At 36.9% G+C, this 22,190-nt stretch overlaps 1 protein-coding gene and 2 non-coding genes across 4 annotated transcripts in view; all 3 read left to right on the plus strand.

Annotated features, from left to right (window-relative positions):
- LOC117376408 (E3 ubiquitin-protein ligase DTX1-like) overlaps positions 1-20,350 on the plus strand; it is a 41,999-nt gene extending 21,649 nt beyond the window's left edge. Inside the window, exons 4-12 of one of the 2 annotated variants that reach the window (XM_033972890.2) lie at positions 1,029-1,885; positions 13,577-13,638; positions 15,327-15,488; positions 16,947-17,008; positions 17,282-17,448; positions 18,127-18,280; positions 18,381-18,470; positions 19,040-19,138; positions 19,588-20,342. In XM_033972890.2, coding sequence (XP_033828781.1) covers positions 1,029-1,885; positions 13,577-13,638; positions 15,327-15,488; positions 16,947-17,008; positions 17,282-17,448; positions 18,127-18,280; positions 18,381-18,470; positions 19,040-19,138; positions 19,588-19,719 — 1,785 coding nt within the window. In that variant the 3' untranslated portion in view covers positions 19,720-20,342. Of the gene's footprint in view, positions 1-1,028; positions 1,886-13,576; positions 13,639-15,326; positions 15,489-16,946; positions 17,009-17,281; positions 17,449-18,126; positions 18,281-18,380; positions 18,471-19,039; positions 19,139-19,587 lie in introns of both variants that reach the window. The other variant, XM_033972880.2, reaches the window with a different exon arrangement.
- Positions 10,258-10,344, plus strand: trnay-gua (transfer RNA tyrosine (anticodon GUA)). Its single transcript is given in 2 exon segments — positions 10,258-10,294; positions 10,309-10,344. It is a non-coding gene; the product is annotated as a tRNA-Tyr (tRNA).
- trnay-gua (transfer RNA tyrosine (anticodon GUA)) lies at positions 12,430-12,516 on the plus strand. The gene is given in 2 exon segments: positions 12,430-12,466; positions 12,481-12,516. It is a non-coding gene; the product is annotated as a tRNA-Tyr (tRNA).
- Positions 20,351-22,190: the final 1,840 nt, after the last annotated feature.

Raw genomic sequence — 22,190 nt, forward strand, 5'->3', positions numbered from 1 at the left:
CGAGCAACTTGTGTGCACATTTGTGAGACAATCATCCTGCATTGTTTAACAAAATTGAGCCGAAAATATCCATCGTAAGTAACATACCATGTCAAATAGACTATTGAATGTAGTTTGTGTTAGTTTGGATTTGTATGAATAATGGTACATGTTTGTGTCAACTGTGCTATCGCTAGATTATCACTAGCGAAATAGCATTTTGCACAGCTGATGGCTGCGATACCAGCATATCCTTCATCATATCCTTTTTCTGTGGGATTTCTCAGGTTGGTTCATGTGTCTTTTTTACAGTGATATATTATATAATTGATAATTGTTATATAATTGACACATTTATTATTCATTTATTGTTAATTTCACTCAGCAAAAAATCTGTAAAGGTGATCGCTCAGACATCTTCAAATTGTATCATAATTGATGTTTTAGTGACTTTTAAAAACTCTAAACCTTTAGGTTTTTTTTTTATTTTGGTCAAAATAATTGTGAGTCTAAATTTTAATATCATCCAATCCCTAGTGGTCACGCTGTATCAGCTGATTTAAACAGATTTTGGAGCTGACTTCTCACTGGTGGAGTTGGATGACAGCGTCATATGCATTTCGACTTCTTCAGGACAGTGTTCCAAGGGTCTAGGAGTAAAAAGGTCCCCTCATCCTGGTTTAAAGTCCCATGGGCACGTTTATGTATTTTGATTGCCTTCTTAAGCCAGGAGGCGATGTTTGTTGTCATCCCAATGATGTTTGCTCCGTTCCAGTCCATAATATGGTCCTCTCTTTTGCAGTTGTCAGAAATGGCCAATTTCAGTTGCTCCTGTTCTTTTTATTTTGTTTCTTGTGTGCACACCTTCGTTGTTTTCTCTTCACATTAAAAAATAATCTGTTAAGGATATATCTATATCTATCTCTGTGTCTTATATATATATATATATATATAGATAGATCGATAGATAGATTTTGGCAACACATTCTGAAAGAAGTAAAATGCCTTTAGTGGCAAATTTTCACCCAGCATCTGTGTGTTGTTGGCAGGTCAACAGACAGAGTCAAAGGTGCCGGAGGATCCAGAGGAGAGCGGACTTGGCCTACCCTCTGGTGTCAGGGCCCCTGCCCAAAAGCGGGGGAGGGGCTGGGGGAGGCCTGACGGGAGCCCTGCTGGGAGTGGGGGTCTCTGGGGCGAGTATGGGGGGTGGGAGCTCGGTCTATCCCAACGGGGGAGGGCCGCCCTCGGGCCTGGGACAGCCCTGCTCCTGTCAGCAGTGCATGCTGGTTCTGAGCGTGAAGTCCAACACAGGGGGCATGGGGGTACAGACTCTGGGCCGCCGCTCGCTCACCATGCAACGTCCCAAAAACACAGTGCCCCCTACAGGTCGTTCCCTGAGCCCATCTAAGTCTGCCACTTTGGGCCGAGGGCAGCTGCAGACACAAGGGTACTATCAGACCCTCCCACACGGTCTAGCCATCTCTCGAAACACCGCATCCCCTAGGACCAACGCCCAGCTATTTGCCCAGTCTCTAGCTGTGCTCACAGCAGGCACGTCCTCTCTGGGCATCTCGTCTTCCAATAGGCCTCCACCCCCATCACTCCCACCCCCTCAGCCCCCGACAGCCAATCAAAACCCTCCATCTCTTCCAGCCAAACTCTCCTCATCTGCCGCCAATGATGTCGTGCCGACCGCCACATTGATCACTCCCGCCAGCAGCGTGACCACGCCCCCCTCACCTGTACCATCGCCGTCCCCCGTCGTCATGAAACCACAGCGAACGCCATCGTCCGTGACAACAGCTTGCCACGCCCCTTTGCCACAGAGGTCCAGTTTAGCCGGACTCAGCCGCCCGGCGCTGCAGAGGATCGCCATGGCCCAGTCTAGAGCGCTCATTGCCTCAGGGTGAGTCCACACTGAGTCCACACTGTGATGATACAGGTTGATAACAAACATTATTTCAGACATATTGTACAGGACATTTGTAGAGTGTCCTTCACTTGTGTGAATCATTTGCAGATTGTAGATTTGACTCACGTACATTTTGTTTCTATTTCGTTGCTTTGTTGGATTTGTTGTTACATTTTACGCAATTTGAGGCAATCATGAGTTTATTTGTGTTTTGGCCAAACACACACAAACTGGATTTTAAGCCTTGATCATTCCTTCAGAGGGAATTCTTCCAAATGATTATTCAAATTCTTCAAAGAAATCTTGCAAAAACAATTACATCAGCTAATTGGTGATTACTTCGTAAAATTAAACCAGCATGGGGTCAACAGAAAAACAAGAAAGTGTTTTCCATCTTGATGTGCCACAGATTGGTTGGATTTACAAGTTCTCTGAGTTGTAGTTTTAAATGTAGCGTATACTCTTTTTGGATCTGACTTTACTTTACTTTCACTGTTGTCAGTTCAACAAGCCGCAATTTCACAGCTTGCACTCAATTACTAAAGATCATCTTCTTTGTGTAATTTTCATATTTTGTCAATTCACACACAATCATTAAGTACAAGTCTGAACAGGCAGGAACTTTCTCTGACAAATAAGCACCGATCTGACAGTTACTTTACGCACGTCCTGTGTCATGTACAAACAAGAAGAAACGCATTACCTGGCAAAGCTAGCTGAGACATGCACTGAAATACATGCTATCAGAGCTACTAACAGCAGGTGTCTTTTAGGACTTAAAGATTAAAACGGCCAATCACAACCTAAACTGCAATGTTATTAGCCGTCATATACTGAGAACACAAGGTTTTGCTGACTCTATGCACCATTTGAAAGCTCAAAACCTTCTGAAATAATAATGCAGTCCTTTTGTTAGCTCACTGCGCAAAATACCAAGGTTTCGACTAGCATTGTTAAAAATTACTCATTTGTTAGACTGGATTGTGGCAGTGAATACTGACACCATATACTGCTTTATTGTTGTAGGAAGTGGCAACCCAAAGCAGGGATCTCATTTAGCTTTCTGAGTGGATAACCGGCTTGAGAATCCAAAAAAGTTGGCACAGTTTTAGATCATTTAGAATCTTTATGTGTTATAAATCCAAATAGAAATTATTCTCAGTAAAATGCAATAATAACTTAACTAGTAACACGCATACACGCACGTGCTTTAGAAAATATCTGCTCCACATGGCTTTCAAGATGTTTTTTATAGTAAGAAAAAGACTTAGTCCCAACTTTGATACCAAATAATAATAAAAAACATTATTATTTTTGAGCAGACTATATAATGTAATTTCATCCTGAAATGGTAGCAGTTTAATTTAATTTGGTCTTGTAGATCTATTTCTATTTCTATTTTTGAGATCTATTTCAGGAAAGGTCCAGCTTTATTATTCTTGTGTAAGTGAGTATAGTTTTGACTGAAGTTTTAACATTGATGAGTATCTAGGTTCATGTTGTTTTTTTTGTTATTCTAGTCTCTATTCCTGGGTTTCAAAAGGCATCACGAAATTCTACAGGACAATCATATTTGAAAACCACCAATTGAGGACATGGTATCTTTAAAATAATTGCGAACTTCACCGTGCTAACAACATTATTTCATTAATGTTGTTATTTTAATAAATAGGTCAGCTCTTGTGTCACTTCTCTACTGTTGACTCTCACATGTGGCAGAGCTGCTACGGCGTGACTCACTCTGTTCAAATGAGGCTGACAGGTTGCTATGCTGTTGTAAATGCTGATGATTACAAGTGCCAGAGCCGTTACGTTCACACCTTGATTTCACTTGCAATTTGAGATAATTCCCCATTTCTGGTGAAAGTATTTATTCATGAAGCTTGGATTGAGTGCATGGTACTTTTCCCCCCAGATCTTTCATCCTCAATTATATGTAAATCACTCAGTTTAGGAGTCAGGTGAATTGCAATAGAAGGTTTACCTGTATTATGCTAAATCAGTGTTTTTATAGCTTTTAACCGTGTTGTAATGTTGTGTCTCTGTGACTGAGGGTTTTGTTTCATTCATGTTAAATTTGCATTATGCAACTTTTCTAGTGGCGGGTCCTCTACCTGCTTGTCTCCATGGAAATGTTAATGCTTTACTTGTCTATCTCCAAGTTTATTAAAACATTCCAGGCAAAGTAATGACTTCTCTATGGAGACAAGCAGGTTAAGCCTCAAGGCCAAGTTACGGGTTTGATCTGTGAAGTAAGAAGGCATGTTTTTCAAAGAGCTGGGAGAAATAAAAACACTTATGTTAGCTAGATAGATTTAATGCTATACTGTGGCACATTCCAGACATAGTAATAAAATCTCCAAAGAGACAAGCAGCACCCTCAAACAGAAAGATTGTCAAGTAATTCTGCATATTTAGTCTGACTCCCTGTCCAAAGCTTGTTCCTCACTATCTGTTCTGTTGGGAACTTATTACTTTGCCTGGAATGTTCCACAGTATGGCATTAATTTCTTTCTCTAAGCTGGTTTGTGTCTCTACTGATGTAACCCATTACTTGGCCTGATGGTGTTGTGATGTTATTTCTTTGCCTGGAAAGTTCCACAGTATCCACCAGAATCCTACACCAAAAAAGTTACATAGTGCTCCTTTAACTTTATCTTCATGTTTTTCTGTGTAGAACCTTATGCCCTGTCCTTACTAGCCTTCTCTTAATGATGTGCTTGAAGTTAATGAAAAACAAGTGGAGTGGTTGAGTGGGAGGGTCTTACACTGAGAGCCAGCACTGAATACACCTCATCACAAATGTCCCGGGCCCCTCTCCAATCCCTTTTGGATCTAACCTCAGAGCACATCTCTAGTTTATCCCGCTTGACTTCAGTGCTTGTGAAGAAGAACAGTGTTATATTGCTGATTGAACTGGCTGTTTCATTATGCATATTAGCTCAGAGGTGGATTGAAGGTTTTTACTTTGTTTTGCTTTTTTATTCAAATATAGTGTGTCCTAAAATTTATGAACCCAAACTACGGTTGACTAGTGCATTATTTATATGTGCATTCTGTACCTTTCTGGTGGAGGGAGTTTCCCACCTGCTTGTGTCCCTGGAGATGTAATTATAAATATATGAATAAATATATTTTGTACCATAAGCCACCATCATCTTTGTTGCCATGTGCTTCTCTTATTGGTTGCTTCATCGTTGGCCAGTATTGCAGTTGAGAGATAACAGTGAAGGTCATTTTGTACATTTTCTAGTTGGGGGTCTGGCTTCTGCTTCTCTTCATGTGCTTTCCTTGGAATGTTCCAGCATATTGCATTAAATGTTAATATTTGTTTGTTTTTTTGTCGTTGCTCAAAAATGCCTTGAAAAACATGCATTTATTTTATGAGCGAGGTCTCATGGCATTGCATCACCTGCTTGTCTGCATGGAGATACAAACAAGAACAAATTTAGTGTAATTCTCTGGAAAATTACGGGAAGCCAATAACTCCTCCATGGAGATAAATAGCAAACCCTCCTCCAGAAAAGTTACACAGGGCATCTTTAAAGTCTGACCACAAATGAATGGTGCCCTTTCTGTCTCTGAGTGACCATTGGCCTTGTATGTCCATGTGTGAAGTGCCATATGTTTTGATGGAGCTGAGAGAGGTGCATTGTGGGAGAAATCTAGTGAAGCCATGGGTCAGCTGCTCCTCCCTCTCTCTCTCCCTTTCTCTCGCTCTCTCTCTCTCTGTCTTTTTTCAGAGGTTGAAGCACCAGATGTAGCGAAACAGCCGTCCTCTTGTTCTTGAGACTGATGATTTCTGAAGTATATTGAATTAATCTGCTAATATCCCTTTTATGAAACTGCATAAATCAAGCGTGGCCTTATGTGAATGTATTTAAGTGTGGGAAATCTTCATTCTTATTGTCAAAAAGCTCATACTTTCAAAATGTATGGTTACTTGTGTAGTTTTTAAACAGATGTATTAATGTTCATAGTAACTGTTGACAAAAGTTAAAGCCGCTATACTTGATTTTTACTGTCCTAAAAACATTAAAAACAGAACTAGTTCATTATAAACAGTTTCCAGTGGTCCAGAGTTATTCCTGACTTACCTTATGAGCATCCTAATTATTCACCACAGTGAGTTTATAAGCACCATTCACAGCTTTCAGAGGCTCATTTAGTCCTACAAACCTTGAACTTGGATACCTTTTGTTCTAAAATCCCCTGTTTCATTAGTGTAGCCATTTTATCTCTGTTTGGTCAAATGTGTGCGCAACAGTTGTCATTATCAGGTTCAAATGGGATGCAAGGTCACTCGGTTTAGTGATGAAGATTTGAATTTTCAGCCTGCCCTCTCCAAACATGCCCCCTCTGCCCCCTTCCCTCGCTTAGACCGTCGCGTCTCAACTTTGGGCCCCTCTGAACTTCATTGTTGGTCTCCACGGTAACCTTTGTTAGGGTGCCCAAGCCTGGTCCACATTAGCAGCACAATGCGGAGCTGTGGCTGGGTTAGTTCTTCTCCTTCCCCCTCTCTCTGTCTCTCTCTCTCTCCTCTTGTTGCAGTCTTTACTAAAAAATAAGTTTAGAAATATTAATTTACATTGTTTTTCTTTTATGCTATTAAGGTATGATTGTTATTTAAAGTGGTTAAAAAGCTCTTGTTAAATTAGTAGTTTGTATGATGCTTTGGCTTGTTAATTCACTTGGCAAAGAAGCTGATCTACAATTAAAATCAGATGTCTAACACCATGAAATAGTACTTTTTTTCTTCAAATTGCATAATTTTGTTGCATCTCTAGTTTTGCAGACCTATTATTTTTATTCAAATAAGATGAACTGGTGTTTAAAAAATAACGTGTAATTACCAAAAGTGTACGTGCAAACAATTTCCTGCCTCATCGCTGAAACGCCCGACATGCAAATTTCCAAGTATGGGGAGCAGAACACAAATTTGCATAAAAATGTACAAAATTATTTTTATAGACCACAAAATTAACATGGACTTTCTTGCATTTTGTGCCAAAATAATTGTTCAGATGTAGTTCCATGTGCAGCTTGTGGAAACAGCTGTTAACAAGGTTGTAGAAAGTGTATTCCATGAAAACAAGAAGAATGAATCTTTAGAGGCCCTGAATAGTAATAAACTAGCAATGAGTGGATTAATTATACATACATATATATATATATATATATATATATATATATATATATATATATATATATATATATATATATATATATATATATAATTGTCTGGTCTTGAGATTCTGCTCAGTCAGCTTCACACCCTTTATTTAAAAAAAATAAAGATATATATATATATATATATATATATATATATATATATATATATATATATATATATATATCTTCTCACTCTCCACAGGTTTTTATTTTTTTTTAATAAAGGGTGTGAAGCTGACTGAGCAGAATCTCAAGACCAGACAATTATTTAGATATAGAATGTCCTTTGCAGTTAACAAAATAGTCTTTAGACCTCTCCGCAAACATACTCTGAAATGCATAGGATTCTTGTATTATTTTATCAGTTCATATTTCAGTCTTCTCTCAAATGTTAATGCTTCTGGAGTTGTTTACAATGTCCTCTCTGAACTAAATCTTACTTTTTAAACAGATATTGCAAATTTAATCACAATGCTTGTCCAAAGAAATGCTTTTTTTTTTTTTTTTTTTTTTTTTTCAAAATCCTGGAGCTACCCTATCAGACAGGATACCAAAAGATGAAACCCATTTGATTTCGTGTAGATGGGGTGCACAAGAAAGACAAAAAAGCTACTCAGAAAACTGTCAAAAATGAATTACACGTAGGTGCCAACAAAAAAAAAGGAAAAAACTAAGAAAATCTGGAAGAGGAAGAAAGGTGACAGGCACACAAGAGATTCAAGAGTGCATTTACCAAACACACACACACTAGCATTGTCCTTGCAGCCTCACAGTAAAAGTAAATATTGACCTTTCAGACAGGAGGAGATGCACTGAAGAATGTGTTTGTAAGGGGGGAGGGAGGGGGGTGTTAAGGGGCGAGGAGGGAGGAGAGGGGGGCAGTGAGGTCGAAAAACAAAGGCAATAGATGAGTGTGAGAAAAAAAGTTTGTGTGTCGACAGGAGGGGCAGAAGGGGCAAAACAAACCAGGCAAGAGGAAGTGTGAGAATGAGAGCAGGTTATGAACTGACTGGAACACAGCACCTGGTTCATGATAACTGCCCTATTCATTGGTTTGAGAAGGGCTTCAAATTAGGGCCGTTGCCATAGAGAGTAACAATTTAAAATAAAATTAAATATGACATTCTATTTTTAATGGGAAAAAACAAACTGAAGAAGCGGCTTAAATGAGACGACTTTTTGTCTAGTTGACGGATTTGAATTTTTCTTTTACTGTGGATCAGACCTGGACGAATGAGGAATTACACAGACATTTGAATGGAAAAATCAAAATGTTGCATATAACGGGAAACTGAAACCCCTCGCTTATTGTAATTGTTTTTGTGGTTCTTCAATAGAGTGGACAAGATTCACAAACATGTCCCAATAACAGTAATCTTTCTTTTTATTATTAATGTTTTTTTCAGATTACAGAAATAAATATAAAAGTTTATCTTATTATTTATTTGTATCAATGGCATTTTGTAGCTTTTTTACTTTTTTGCATGTCTTTGAAACAGCTATTTCTTATTTTATTTAAAAAAAAAAAAGAAACTTATCAAGTCGTTTAAATGTTATAGTTAGTACATGCCTGAAAGATTTTGGAATTTATGTTTTATCTCAATAATTCAATTTGTACAGGCTATACAAATGGCTAATGCAAGGAGTAAGTGCATTTGAAATAAATTGTAGAGGTCTAAACCACAGTGCAAAATTTACAGCAACATGCCAAAAATCCCTTTTAAGTGAAGATAATACACACATCGAATTGAATTGAATAATTTACTATTTTGGAGCAACACCTAAACCAGCTTTTTAAAGTAATCTCTGTAATTTGTTAGTTTTTTTAGTTGGTAGTGTGCTTGAAAGTACTTTCTTAACGTGTATATGTCATGATGGGTGTGCCTTGGTCGGGGAGTGTCCAATGTCTAAAGGCTGTCCAGCTGATGTCCATCTGGTCTCTGGGGACAGAGAGAAAAAGCTCCAGGAGTATGTCGGACCCAGGCTAAACTCTCCCGGGGGTCAAAGGTCAAGAGGCAAGCACTCCTATACACAAACATCCCCCAATAAACAACAGCCACTGGACAGTCCTGTGTTTGAATGCCCCACGGTGCTATGGGCATTGGGCTCACTGTTAGTTGATTTATTTGGATCTCTTCCTGGCGTCCTAAACAAAAACAGTTTCCATCATACATTTACATTCCATATCACATATACAACAAGACCTATATTACTACAATACTTTCAGTTTTTTTCAAGGTGCGTGTTAAAGCAGACCTATTATACACAATCGACTTATATCATGTTATAGTTGTTTCATAGTTGTGCATGTCCCTGTTTTCACCGACACTGGTACACGCCCACTACTCTGTACTTACTTCATTCTTCAATTTTATTTTCTTCATTGACGACACACATGGGATTTGGCAGCACATACTCATTTTAACTATCCATAGGAGGGGCCGACAGTTACACGGCTCTTTGTTGTGATGACAGTTACGGCGATGTCAGCCTTTGGGCACCGCAGTTTTCTAATTAGCAGACTCGTTTCTTTTATTTATTCACTTTAGATTCAGCTTGTGATTTAAAATGTGCAAATTATAAAATAATGATCCACAGGTGTCATAGACATTTCACAGTATGTGCAGCTGGATTCAAGCTGCCTCCTGCTGTGAAGTGGGAGAAGTCATTTCCCTTATTCCTTATGCTATCAGTGGTCTTTAAGTGATCTTTTGCGTGATCCTACTTGAATCCTGATTTAGACCTTGTCCTAGGTTAGAAGATAGAACTATTTAGAACAGGTTTAGTCCAGGTTAAAACATAGTTCAGCCCTGATTGGTTTAGTGTTGTCATGATGCTAAAATATTCCCCCCAAAAAGGATTGTATTAATTTGTTTGTTTGTTTGTTTTTTCAGTATCAATACTTGACCAAATGAGTATCTAGAAAATATATGTAATTGTGATTTTTCGCAGCCTTTGCAATTTACCATAAAGTAGCTCTGTTTTAGACATGATTCAGATCTTGTCCCTGGTTAATCTTGGTTGTGTTTTGTTGTGCTTTAGATCTGACATAGTCCTGACTCTTGGTTCTGATCTGTTTTATAACTGGTTTGGAGTAGCCTTTGTTTGGATATGATTTGAGTTGGGTATACTTTGTCCAGTCCTGTGGTGGTAAAACAAACACGGGATTACATCATGACTTTGCTTTTGCAGCCCCTTCGATAGCTCAGTTGGTAGAGCGGAGGACTGTAGTGTTCAGAACTGATATCCTTAGGTCGCTGGTTCAAATCCGGCTCGAAGGAGGAAGTATTTTGTCCTTTTCAAGTGTAATGTAATTTTAATTTGCAGAGATTTTTCTGCAATGTAGACATAAAATGACTTAATGAAGGTGACACACATGATATCATGCTTTAAGTAACTTTATACATCTTTGTGTGTGACCTGCTGCCACTACTATTACTGCAACTGCTTCTACTATATTTCCTTTTTGTATTTGTCTACTAATTTGACTTTTTTGTCACCAAACCCATTGCCATATTTAAAATCTTAATATTTTGTCACCATCTCACTTCATACCTGTCTCTAAAAGTGTGAATTCATTTTGACACCAGCGTCTTGTGTCATGTGCCGAACATTAGCATTGGATTACTATTAACACACACATAATATACTGAGTCATTTCTGAAAGCAGCTTAGCCTGGCTATGCTAAACCAACAGGAAATAACAGATTATAAATGGACTTTGGCCCATTATTGCTAGCTCTCTCATGCTAACAAAATTTCCAACTAAAACTAATGAAATAATATTGAAAGTACTTCATGCCACTGACATAATAACCTTTAAGAAAGATTCTCCCACACAGTATACCCTTTTGTAATTTTAAGTATTTCATAAATAAAACATGAGAACAAGATAAACAGTCTCTCTTGAAGATGCTGTTGCTTTCGTTAACTACTACGTAATAAACATTTCTTAAAGCTAATGCTATGCTGGGTAATAATACCACAACAGTTGATAGTAAAATGTGTTTTATTTCATTAAGCACCACAAATCCAGCATAGGCCCACATTAGTGAACTTTAAAAACTGGAGCTGGACGTTAGATATTAACTGCTATTACTTTTGCCAAATGTAACAAACATATAAACAGCAAGAATTTGTGCTGTCTATATAAATATAATATAAAATATGTCTGTATAAATGAATGTTTTTATGTTGCTGTCCTATTAAAATGAATGGGACAGAATGTTCAGATTAGCACCAGGAACGGCCTATAGTGATGCAAAGGCAGGTCTACACAACACTAAATGCACAAACGCTGGATGTATTGACCTCTTTGACGGCTCAGTTGGTAGAGCAGAGCACTTGGGTGGAGAAAATCCTTTGGTTGCTGGTTCAAAGCAGAAATCTTTTTGGTTTTTTAGCTCAAATATGTGTTTTTTCCCCTCCCCTGTTCTTTTAGCTTTATGTCACTGTCACGTTTTATGGCAGCATAGAAAGACCATTGACTTTGAAGAGTTAAGTTCAGACCTGCCTCAGCCTCAGGGGGAAATGGTAAACTGTCAATGACCCCAATACAACAGTGCTCCCACAGCTTATTTCTCAATTTATTTGTGTAGTTTTGTTTATATTGCTTTATATTGATTGATTTAGGAGGCATCATATTTATACCTAATTTTATATTTATCGTTTTATTTATTTTATTATTTTATTTTCTTGTATTACTCTGAGAACCAATCAAATTTCTTGGATATCAGCACTTAAACAACAATAAATACAGAATAAATTTAGTGAAATTATAAGCCACAGCCCTTTCATCACTATTATTATTATTATTATTACATTTTATTTAGGACACTCAAAGATGCTTTACAGAACTAATATGAAAACAAAGCAATAAGCACATAATACAGGAAAAATAAAAATCAGTATAATCACATGGAGAAAAATAGTTTAATAAAAAGCTGTTCTAAATAGACAGGTCTTTTTCTTGAAGGTGGAGAGGTCGTGCTGTCATGGAGTTGCTGAGGTAGGGAGTTCCAGAGGGTGAGACGTGGGGGTTTGTTTTTTCTGTATCAGTACTTCATCAGATCAGTATCTATTTTTGATACTTGGGATGAAATATCTGGGAAATATATGTGATTGTGATTTGCCATTCAGATCTTGTCTCTGGTTAATCTTGGTTATGTTTTGTTGTGCTTTAGATCTGACCTAGTCCTGACTCTTGGTTCTGATTTGTTTTGTAACTGGTTTGGAGTAGCCTTTGTTTGGAAATGATTTGAGTTGGGTGTACCTTGTCCATAGACCCAGTTCGTCCTGTCTTGTGGCGGTAAAAGAAACACAGCATTACATCACGACTTTGACTTTACACATACACTGCACCAGCCCCTTCGATAGCTCAGTTGGTAGAGCGGAGGACTGTAGTGTTCAGAGCTGATATCCTTAGGTCGCTGGTTCAAATCCGGCTCGAAGGAGGAAATGTTTTTGTTCTTTTTATTTGTAATTTAAATTTAATTTGCAGAGATTTTGGAGAAGGCTCTGTCTCCTCATGTTCCGAGCTTGGTCCTTTATTGATAATAATAATAATAATAATACATTTTATTTGTATTGCACTTTACATTTCAAAGAAATCTCAGAGTGCTATTGCTTGGGAGGTTATTAGTTATTAGTTTTGGGGTTATTGGAGCCAGAATGAATAAAGTTGTAGTAGTTGTGGGCAGTGTTGCGGGCGTTCGAACACAAACTACAATATTTCTGTTATATCGATACAGTAGTGGCTTAACAAATCTTGAATACAGACTCACTCCCTTTATGTGCTGAGCAGCTTGGCCTGTTTGTGTTGATAGTATTATAGTGATTATGACGTTCTCTTTATGGCAAGGAGATAATCCAGGGGGCGCCGCTGTGACGTTTGTCCCTCTGAGCAGATGGAAACTCACTGTATTAGCCCTCATATTATCCACACCACATGATATTCCATTCAATCTAACACAGGCAAAGGAACTGACCAGACAGATGACATTTGGGTTTTAAATCGTATTCATCATTATTTTTTGGGAATTCGAAGCTACTTACATTTTCAACATGACGGTGATCTCTTTTTCCAAGTTAGTTTTTAAACTTTTTTGCTGGGGTGTATGAGTGTGTGAGCGGGGACAGTCATTTGCTTGTGTACATATAGACAGTTAAGTTTGGTGTGGCTTATCAATACCACAAGGAGCTACTGCAGTTTGTGTCGGTTCTATACTTGGATAAATAGTTAGAATATGCATTTCAAACCTGCACGTATAGCTCACGTAATAACACAACAGTACAGTCACAGATACACATGTGCATGGTTTGAAAAGGGGATGGATGAAGCAAATGGAGAGGTATCGGACAAGGCATTTGATGTACAAACAGAATAATATGGGAATCATTTAGTTGTTTCGAAATAATTACTATGTTGAAAAGTTTGAAAAGCTAAAAGTAATATTATCAAGAAATATAAAATAATTCTAAACTAAATGTTGAATTTTTGTTGTTTTTTTGCAGTGTGCCGACCGTCCCAGTGAAAAACCTTAATGGATCTAGTCCTGTTCACCCCGCACTTGCCGGTAAGATCATATTTGCTTTAATTATATTTGAATAATAATGTTTTTAATGAAATATAGTACTAGAGTGGTATATACACTACCAGTCAAATGTTTCTTCTTTATTTCCATGATTATTACATTGTAGATTCTCACAAAAGGAATCAAAACTATGAAGCACACATATCGAACCATGAAGAAAAACAAAAAGTTACTCAAAATAACTCAAACAAAACTTGTTTTAGATTTGTTTTTTAAAGCCACCCTTTGCTTTGAACACTGGTTTGCACTCTTGGCATTTCTTGACCCTGACAAAGCACAGCTGTGAAGTGAAAATCATTTCAGGAGACTTTATAATAAAGATCATTGAGGCAGGTCCAATGGTTTGCAGTGGTGTCAGCAAAGTGTGACCACTATGTGAAACTTGACCATAAACTTTTTAAGCTACTATAATGTATTTTTATTTATTACATCATTCTGTCTTGGCTTATATATTTGATGTCTTTCATATGTATATAAAATGTAGAAAGTAGTAAAGATAAAGAAAAAAACATTGAATGAGAGGATGTTTTGTGGTATTTGGTGACGTTGTAAATTCTTAACAACACTGCCCTATATTTCTTTAATTAGTGGTTTCTAAGTGTTGAACACTTAAGCACAACATATAGTCTCCAGACTTGGAGACTTTCAAAACATGTGCATTTAACAAAAAGAAAGAAAACGATAAGGAAGAAGCATATTTTATTTAATCCTACCCCCGATTTGCAATATTTCATCTACATGATATCTTTTTCTTATCATCACTTGCAAAGTAATGTCAGCCTTCACCATACAGTTAAGTACATTATAGTGTCGCTTTACAAACCTTCAGAGAAATTAAATAATTAAAAAAAACAGATACACATTACACAATACACATTATTCGTGATATCTTTTCAATAATCACTTTTGGAAATTGCAACAGTAAACATTGATATCTGCTTTCCTGGTGGTACATTACACATGTACAGTTTGCACTTTTTTATACGTATCTCCAAGTCCATAAATGTATTCCACTTATAGCTATGCTCATTTTTTGAACTTACATTTACTGTTAATTTTATCTTTTCTAAATTTCATCCCTTATGCCATAGCCCTTTTGTTTCTCTTTGAATATATTTTAAATGTTCCTTGAAAGTAAGTTGTTCCTTGTTTTTATACATTATCAGAGCTGTTTTAAAGAACAGTTCTGGTTTATTAAAGTTGCTGTACCTGATTTTTATTGTCCCAAAACTGTGACAACAGAACTAGTTAACAGTTTGCAGTGTTCCAAAGTTATTCCTCACTCACCTTGTACATTTCGAGCATCCTAATTATGTAACATGATTATTTTAATCTTAAATTAGATACAGACAGTGTACAGTAGACATACTTTGACCTCAAGAGCTGCTTATACAATAGATCTGTTCTGGGGTAAGACAAATTTTGCACAAATACTTGGTCAAAAATCTAATACAGGGCCTTAATACCTTATGTACCCTAATGTTAGAGTATTAATTTATACTGCCAACTGGTGGTTTTCAGATTCAAGCATGTGATTATCTCATAATCCTTGATGGGGCACAAGCCAGTTTTTACTATTGATAACATTGTACTTGAAATATCCAAATAGCCATGAAATATCCAAAAGCTAAATTCACAAATGTTGAAGAAGAAAATGTTTGTTGTCATAGGGATCACTGGTATCCTGATGAGCGCGGCTGCCCTGCCCGTGTGTCTGACTCGCCCCCCCAAACTGGTGCTGCACCCTCCGCCCGTCTCCAAGAGCGATATCAAACCAGTGCCCGGCTTTGGACATTGCTGCCGCAAGACCACCAAGAAGCAAACACGCAAAGGTACAGCTAATCACAAAACTAGTTTAGAGTTTATATGTATCCTAATTTAATAGCCCTATGCAGTTCAGAGCATCTTAGAGTAAAGTTAAAGTTCATATGACAGTTTAGACTACTATTTTTACTGAAACATAGTTCATATTATTATATTTTTCTTGATTTTGCTCAAAAAAATCTTGCCTAATTGTTCATAATTATAATTATTTCCTGGTTAACATGAGCAGTAGGTATGACATACATAGATATGACAGCACTTTTATTTTGTTAAATAAATATTTATACTGTCATACAAATGTGCTCCTTGTGCATAAATTGTCCTTCATTTTGGATAGAATTGTATGTATTGATCACATAGAAGAAGAGATTTCTTTTGAGAACTCGTTGCTATTTCCTGTAATTTTCAACTTTTCTTCTCAAACGGACTCTTCAGTGATGCAAATCTGTCACAACCACGTATACTATCTCAACAAAAATAATCATTTCATTGTTATTTGCTCTTTAAACTAGACTAGCACTACACTCTAAGCAGGTTTCTTGCCAATACATAAGCCTAACCAACGCAATGCTGTTTAAACTTAATTTAAACTAAGCAGGTTAAAAATTGCATGTTACAAGTACAACTGGTTCCACTAATGGATAAATTTGGTGTCACCTCCCACGTAGTGTCCCAACATGTCCTTATGCACCATGTGTCTGTGTTACAGCTCAGTGATTTGAATTCCAGTGTGTTTTAGCTCAATAGAAACAGGTCTGTGATGCTCTCTGGCTTTCTGCTTCCACTGATGTTCATAAAAATGAGCCATGACCAGTCCCTTCGATAGCTCAGTTGGCAGAGCAGAGGACTGTAGTGGTGAATGCTGGGATCCTTGAAGGAGGAAATATTTTTAGTTTTAGGTCATAAATGCACATTATTTTGTCTTCATTAAGTAGTCATAGAACATTCATAAAGATGGGAAGCATAGGGATAATGTTTCTGCAGCTAAATTTGTTCAGGATTAAAAGTGCTGTATACCTGATCTTAAAAGACATGAAAAACAAAAGTAGTTAATTTTAAACGGTTTGCAGTGGTCCAGTTATTCCTCACTTACCTTATGCATTCTGAACAATCCTAATTATTCAGTGTGATGCATTTATAAGCACTTTTCACAACTTTCAAAGGCCAGAGCAGAGTTTTGCCATCACGGTAATGCTAACAACAACTAGCACACTACCCACGCTCTTCCTGTCTTCCTGATTCCCTGACAATAAAAGGCTTTATAATTAGATGAAGACAGTAGACGGTGGACTTAGTTTGACCTCAAAAGCTTATGCAATATATCTGTACTGGACAAGAAAGTACAAGAAAATCTATCAGTTAATCATTCATTAACAGTACTATGACTCTCAAGTGTTCTTAGTTTTTACACTGATGTACACAAATGTATTTGAGTAATTGTAATTAATTAAATGTTGAATTCCCAGGTAAAACTCCAGAAGAGGTGGTGAAGAAATACCTACAGAAAGTAAAGAGCCCACCTGAAGAGGTATGTTTATGTTCCTAAAAAATTTTGGAAAAATAAATAAAGCACATTTAAAATACAGTCATCACTGCCCAAAGTGCTGTACAAATTTAAAATTTTGAAATAAATAATGAAATAAATACAAACAACAAACTCAAATTAGTATCTAGTTTTATTCACATTTTAGATTTATGGTCAATGTGAAAATGTGAACGCACCGTTAGTATCCATCAGTATTTGGGTATTGATTTTTTGACAATCTTAAACCATACTGAATCACTGTGTTGTGTTGTCCAGGACTGTACGATCTGTATGGAGCCTCTGGGGGGGCCGTCAGGGTACAAAGGCCCAGGCGTGGGGCCTGTGTCCAGAGCAGAGTCTGTGGGTCGCTTGGCTCAGTGCGGACACCAGTATCACTTTCAGTGTCTGGTGGCAATGTATAATAACGGCAACAAGGACGGCAGGTAGGAACTCACTGTCCTGACTACAAACAAGTGATATTAAACTTTGATTAAAGTTTAAACTGTATCTTGATTAATCTGATATGCACTGCAAAAGTCTAAAATAATGTAAATGAATTAAAATCTGAATATTTTAAGTTGGTTTTTTGGGGGGTTTTTTATACTATAATTTTTTCCAGTATTTTCAAATGATGTCATATTTCTCAGAAATGTATCAAGCTAAATTATCTGACAGTGGAGAAAAAAAAAAATATTATAACTTTTTTACAGTTTAGACACATTTCTATTTGCAAACATATGATTCAGGACCTATGATTATCGATGCATTGTGATGCAAAACTGTTAATTTTAGTAAAATGAAACATTTATAGCAAAATGCCTCATTTTTACAAGCAATAGTTTTCACCACATTAAATAATGAAAAATGTGTATAAAGTTACACAGGATATTCTTTGATTTAGGGACAAATATGTATATTCATAAATCTGTTCTCTTTTGGGATAGTATTTACTCCTCATCTAGAAATCCTTTAGCCATTTCTAGTCCTAATTTAGACCCAGTTTAGTTCTGTTTAAAATCTGATCTTTTTTTGGTGGTAATTGATGTGTAAAGAACCACTGACCTAGAACAGAACCACTGACCTAAGCCTCAAATATGGTCTTATCTTTTGTCGTGCTGCAGCCTGCAGTGTCCCACCTGTAAAACCATCTATGGAGTGAAGACGGGGAACCAGCCTGCAGGAAAGATGGAGTACCATGTTATCCCCCACTCTTTGCCCGGACACCCTGACTGCAAAACCATACGCATCATCTACAACATACCACCAGGCATTCAGGTGTGTAAACCAGATATATTATGTTTTTTTGGTATTTAAAACATATTATTTAGTATTAAATTATTATTATTTTCCATTTTGTTCATGTCTCCTCCTGCAGGGACCAGAGCATCCGAACCCAGGGAAGCCTTACACTGCCAGAGGCTTCCCTAGACACTGCTACCTCCCAGACAGCGAGAAAGGACGCAAGGTCAGCACAGCAAAGCAAATCATATAGTTAAAGGAACTGTTTGTAATATTTTGATTTTAAATTCCATAAACAAGACCTAACTGTGTCAGCAGATAAGAGGTAAACCTGCTCAAATTAAATACAGCTTTTTCTGATAATAGCTGTAATGTTGATTTATTCTTAATTACAAAAACAATCATGGTGACAGTATTATTTATGTTACAGACAATTATCCATCATTTGGGTTGCCAGGTTCAATGTCAAAATTCATTCAAGGACTCTCTCATCTGAAGCGTCACTATCTAAACCCCAGCACCTGCACCCAATCATTAATCAGTGCTAATGCAGCCTCTGCAGCTCAGTGAGTTCAAAAAAATTGGGTTTGTCCTCTATCTGCAGGTTAAGGCACTGGGAACACAGGTTTAGTTATGGTTGTAGTGTCACATTTAAAACAGTACGAGTGCAGGCTACATATAGTTCCTTTAATGTTCATATATTAAGCATATTTATTATGTTTGATTTATTTACTTTATAAGTCTATTTTTGACTTGTCCTAAGACTTTTTTTTACATGTGTTTTCTTTCCCTAAGGTGCTGAGACTGCTGTTGGTGGCATGGGACCGGAGGCTGATTTTCTCCGTTGGAACATCAAGCACCACAGGAGAGTCAGACACCGTTATCTGGAACGAGGTACTTAGACACAACCTAAATCAATAAATACATAAACAAATTTATCCCTTCATTTTTTGGTTAACAAGTCTCCATTACCTACAAATGAATCTGATTTATATACAGTTAATTTAAATCAGTGCCACATCATTTTAACAGTGGTTGGGCAAAGCTAATCGTTTATAATTGAATTTACAGAAATATTGCTATCCTAGGATGCATTAGCTTCACTATACTAAAGGGACTCCATAGCAAACAAACAAGCCACAGGTTTACCATGCTAAACCAGTGCTAAATTAAAAATAGACAGAAAATAAATTAGTGCCTTAATCTAAATGAGGACCTTAACCTGGACTAAACCACAAGTCAACGTTTTAATAACAGGCTATAGTTTTATCTGAATTTAACTTAACATCACTCAAATTTTGCATGCTTCTGCTTGCTATTCTTATTTATTTATTTTTTTCTAGGTCCACCATAAGACAGAATTTGGCTCCAACTTGACGGGCCACGGTTTCCCTGATGCGGGACATTTGGACAACGTTTTGGAGGAGCTCAGAGCGCAAGGCATCACAGAAGACGATGGACTGACGGAAAAATGATCAAACCAGCAACAAAATCAAGACATCTCAAAGACAAAGGAGAGGGACTCTGTGCCAGCACTTAAATGAACTACAATGTGAGATATAGAAGACATTGGTTTTGTTTTGCAGGGTTTAACCACTTTAAAATCACACAGGGCAATGGTTCTCTAATGTTCTACAAGTATCTCCTCAGAAATATTCATCTTTAAAAATTTGGGATAGGGGAACTGAATTGTGCCTGGTTTGAATCACTACTCAATAAGGACTAAAATTATGATTAGACTTTGAATGGCTGCACTGCAATTTCCCTTGGGATTAATTAAGTATTCATTTATGTATCTATCCATCTAAAACTGGGTAAAACCAGGTTTAAAAACAGATTAAAACCGGACTAAACCAAGACTCAGATCTGACAAAGGATAAACCAAGGGTCACACTTGAGAAAACTGGAACTAAACCAAGAACAAAACTTGCACTAGACCAAAGACTAAACCAGGACTAAACCCGGACTAAACCAGGACTAAACCAGGATTTAACCAGGACTAAACCAGGACTAAACCAGGTCCACACCAGATTAAACTCAAACCAGGACAAGTATGAACTACATCTGAAACTTGATTAAACCTGCACCAAACACAGGCCTAACCAGGTCTACAGTCGGACTAAACCAGGTCTACAGCCAGACAAAACTACAGAATGCATAACTAAATTAGAACTTGCGTGCCTTTATCTGTCATATAAACCACTACTTGAGTCTGAGCCTACTCTAAACCAGGATTGAAGCAGTCCTAAAGCAGATGTAAACCTGGACTAAACCCTGACTAAACCAGGTCTGCATAACCGTGACTAAAGCTGGACTAAACTTGGGCTTTGCCTCAAGTGAATTAAGAATCTCATAGACCTGGGTGATTCTTGATTGATTAATGTTACCTGAACCTCAGCTTGAGAACCATTGCCCTAAAATCTCATTAAACATATTACATTTTATCAGCTAATGCAAGAGTTTGAAGTAGCATTGTGATAAGAAAGGGTAAGCAAGCAACACACTCTTTAGCCTATTTAAATACAGGTACTAACTGTCCATAGAAGAGAAAGAGTTATAGTGACACTACTTAGGACAAGACAGATTTGCTTTACTGCAGGACAGAGTCACTGCAAAGATGGTTTTATGGTTTAGCGTGGTACATACTAACAGAAAGGACTAAGAAATGGGTGATTTGAAGGTATAAGATTGTTTTTGGAGATGGTTTACATGGAGAAAGTAGCAGTAAGAAAGAAAGATGGCGTTTGAATGTAGTGTAGAATAGGCATAGAGTGAACTAACTTGTATGGTACTTTTTAGGCCCATGAGTGTCGTTTGTTTACCTACTTTTTGGAGGTACCTGTGTAGCGCTCCTGCTGCTTCATCTGGTGGTGGTTTACGGAACTACACCATATTTCGCTGATACAGAAATATTATAATATTTTCCTCTAGTTTTGTCCAGAACTTGACAATAACGCAAGCAAACTGGCAAATTACTGGTAGATTTCTGATTGCAATATATTAAATTCAAATGAGAATACAATTTTTAATTAAAAAAAAGGAAAAATCTGGAATTGGAATTAGTTTTGGCCCTAGTTGCAAACCTTGAAATTAGCCAATTAGTAAGAATGTTGTTGTCAAGCCCTGGTCATATCATATACAAAAATCTTTGCGCAATGTCGTTCCATACCTCATACTGTTTTTGAGTTTATTCAGATTTATTTAGGTCTATTTATGAGTTCAAATGATCGTAAATTCACTATTTTTATTGACAAAAGACCAAACAGAAAGTCTTACATTTGAGTCACTGTGGTAAAGCTTACATATAAAGATACCAGTATTTACTTATGATGTATTTTAAGTTTTATTTTTCCTTATTTTAGAAATTATAATAATATTTGTTGGAAATTTTGTAAATGTTTACACGGCCACCTGTGACATTGAGGTTGTATTGAAACTAAGGTACTGAAATATACTTCACAACATGGTACAAGCGATGGATTGTTCTGTTTTTACTTAGAAAAACAAATGTCCACAACCATCTTAATTTTAAAACAAAATTGTTGCATTAAATATATTTACATGCAAATTTGAGTAAAACAGGCACTTGTCTTTACTTTTAAGTCTTTGGTTCTGAATATCAATATTCTGTCTGATTCTAACAGGTCATTTCATATGGAGAACAGGGGTCTGTAAAACTGGGGAGGTTCACTGTTTTTGGCAGAAATATCCAAACTTATTAAGACGACATCACATTCTGTTGCTCAGTTTTATGTTTTAAAATGAGAAAAATGAGGACTTCAGTTTTTCTTTTGTATTTCAGATTGGTAAATGGGTTACTATAATTCAATAATAATGTATGCATGGTCATTTGCATACATGATACCTTGGCACTGCCCAGGCCTTGAGTTAAGCTACATTTGACTCACAATGGTACAAATCTTATGGTAAAGAAAGAAATGTGTAC

The sequence above is a fragment of the Periophthalmus magnuspinnatus genome, chromosome 1, assembly GCF_009829125.3.
Source record: "Periophthalmus magnuspinnatus isolate fPerMag1 chromosome 1, fPerMag1.2.pri, whole genome shotgun sequence".
NCBI lineage: Eukaryota > Metazoa > Chordata > Actinopteri > Gobiiformes > Gobiidae > Periophthalmus > Periophthalmus magnuspinnatus.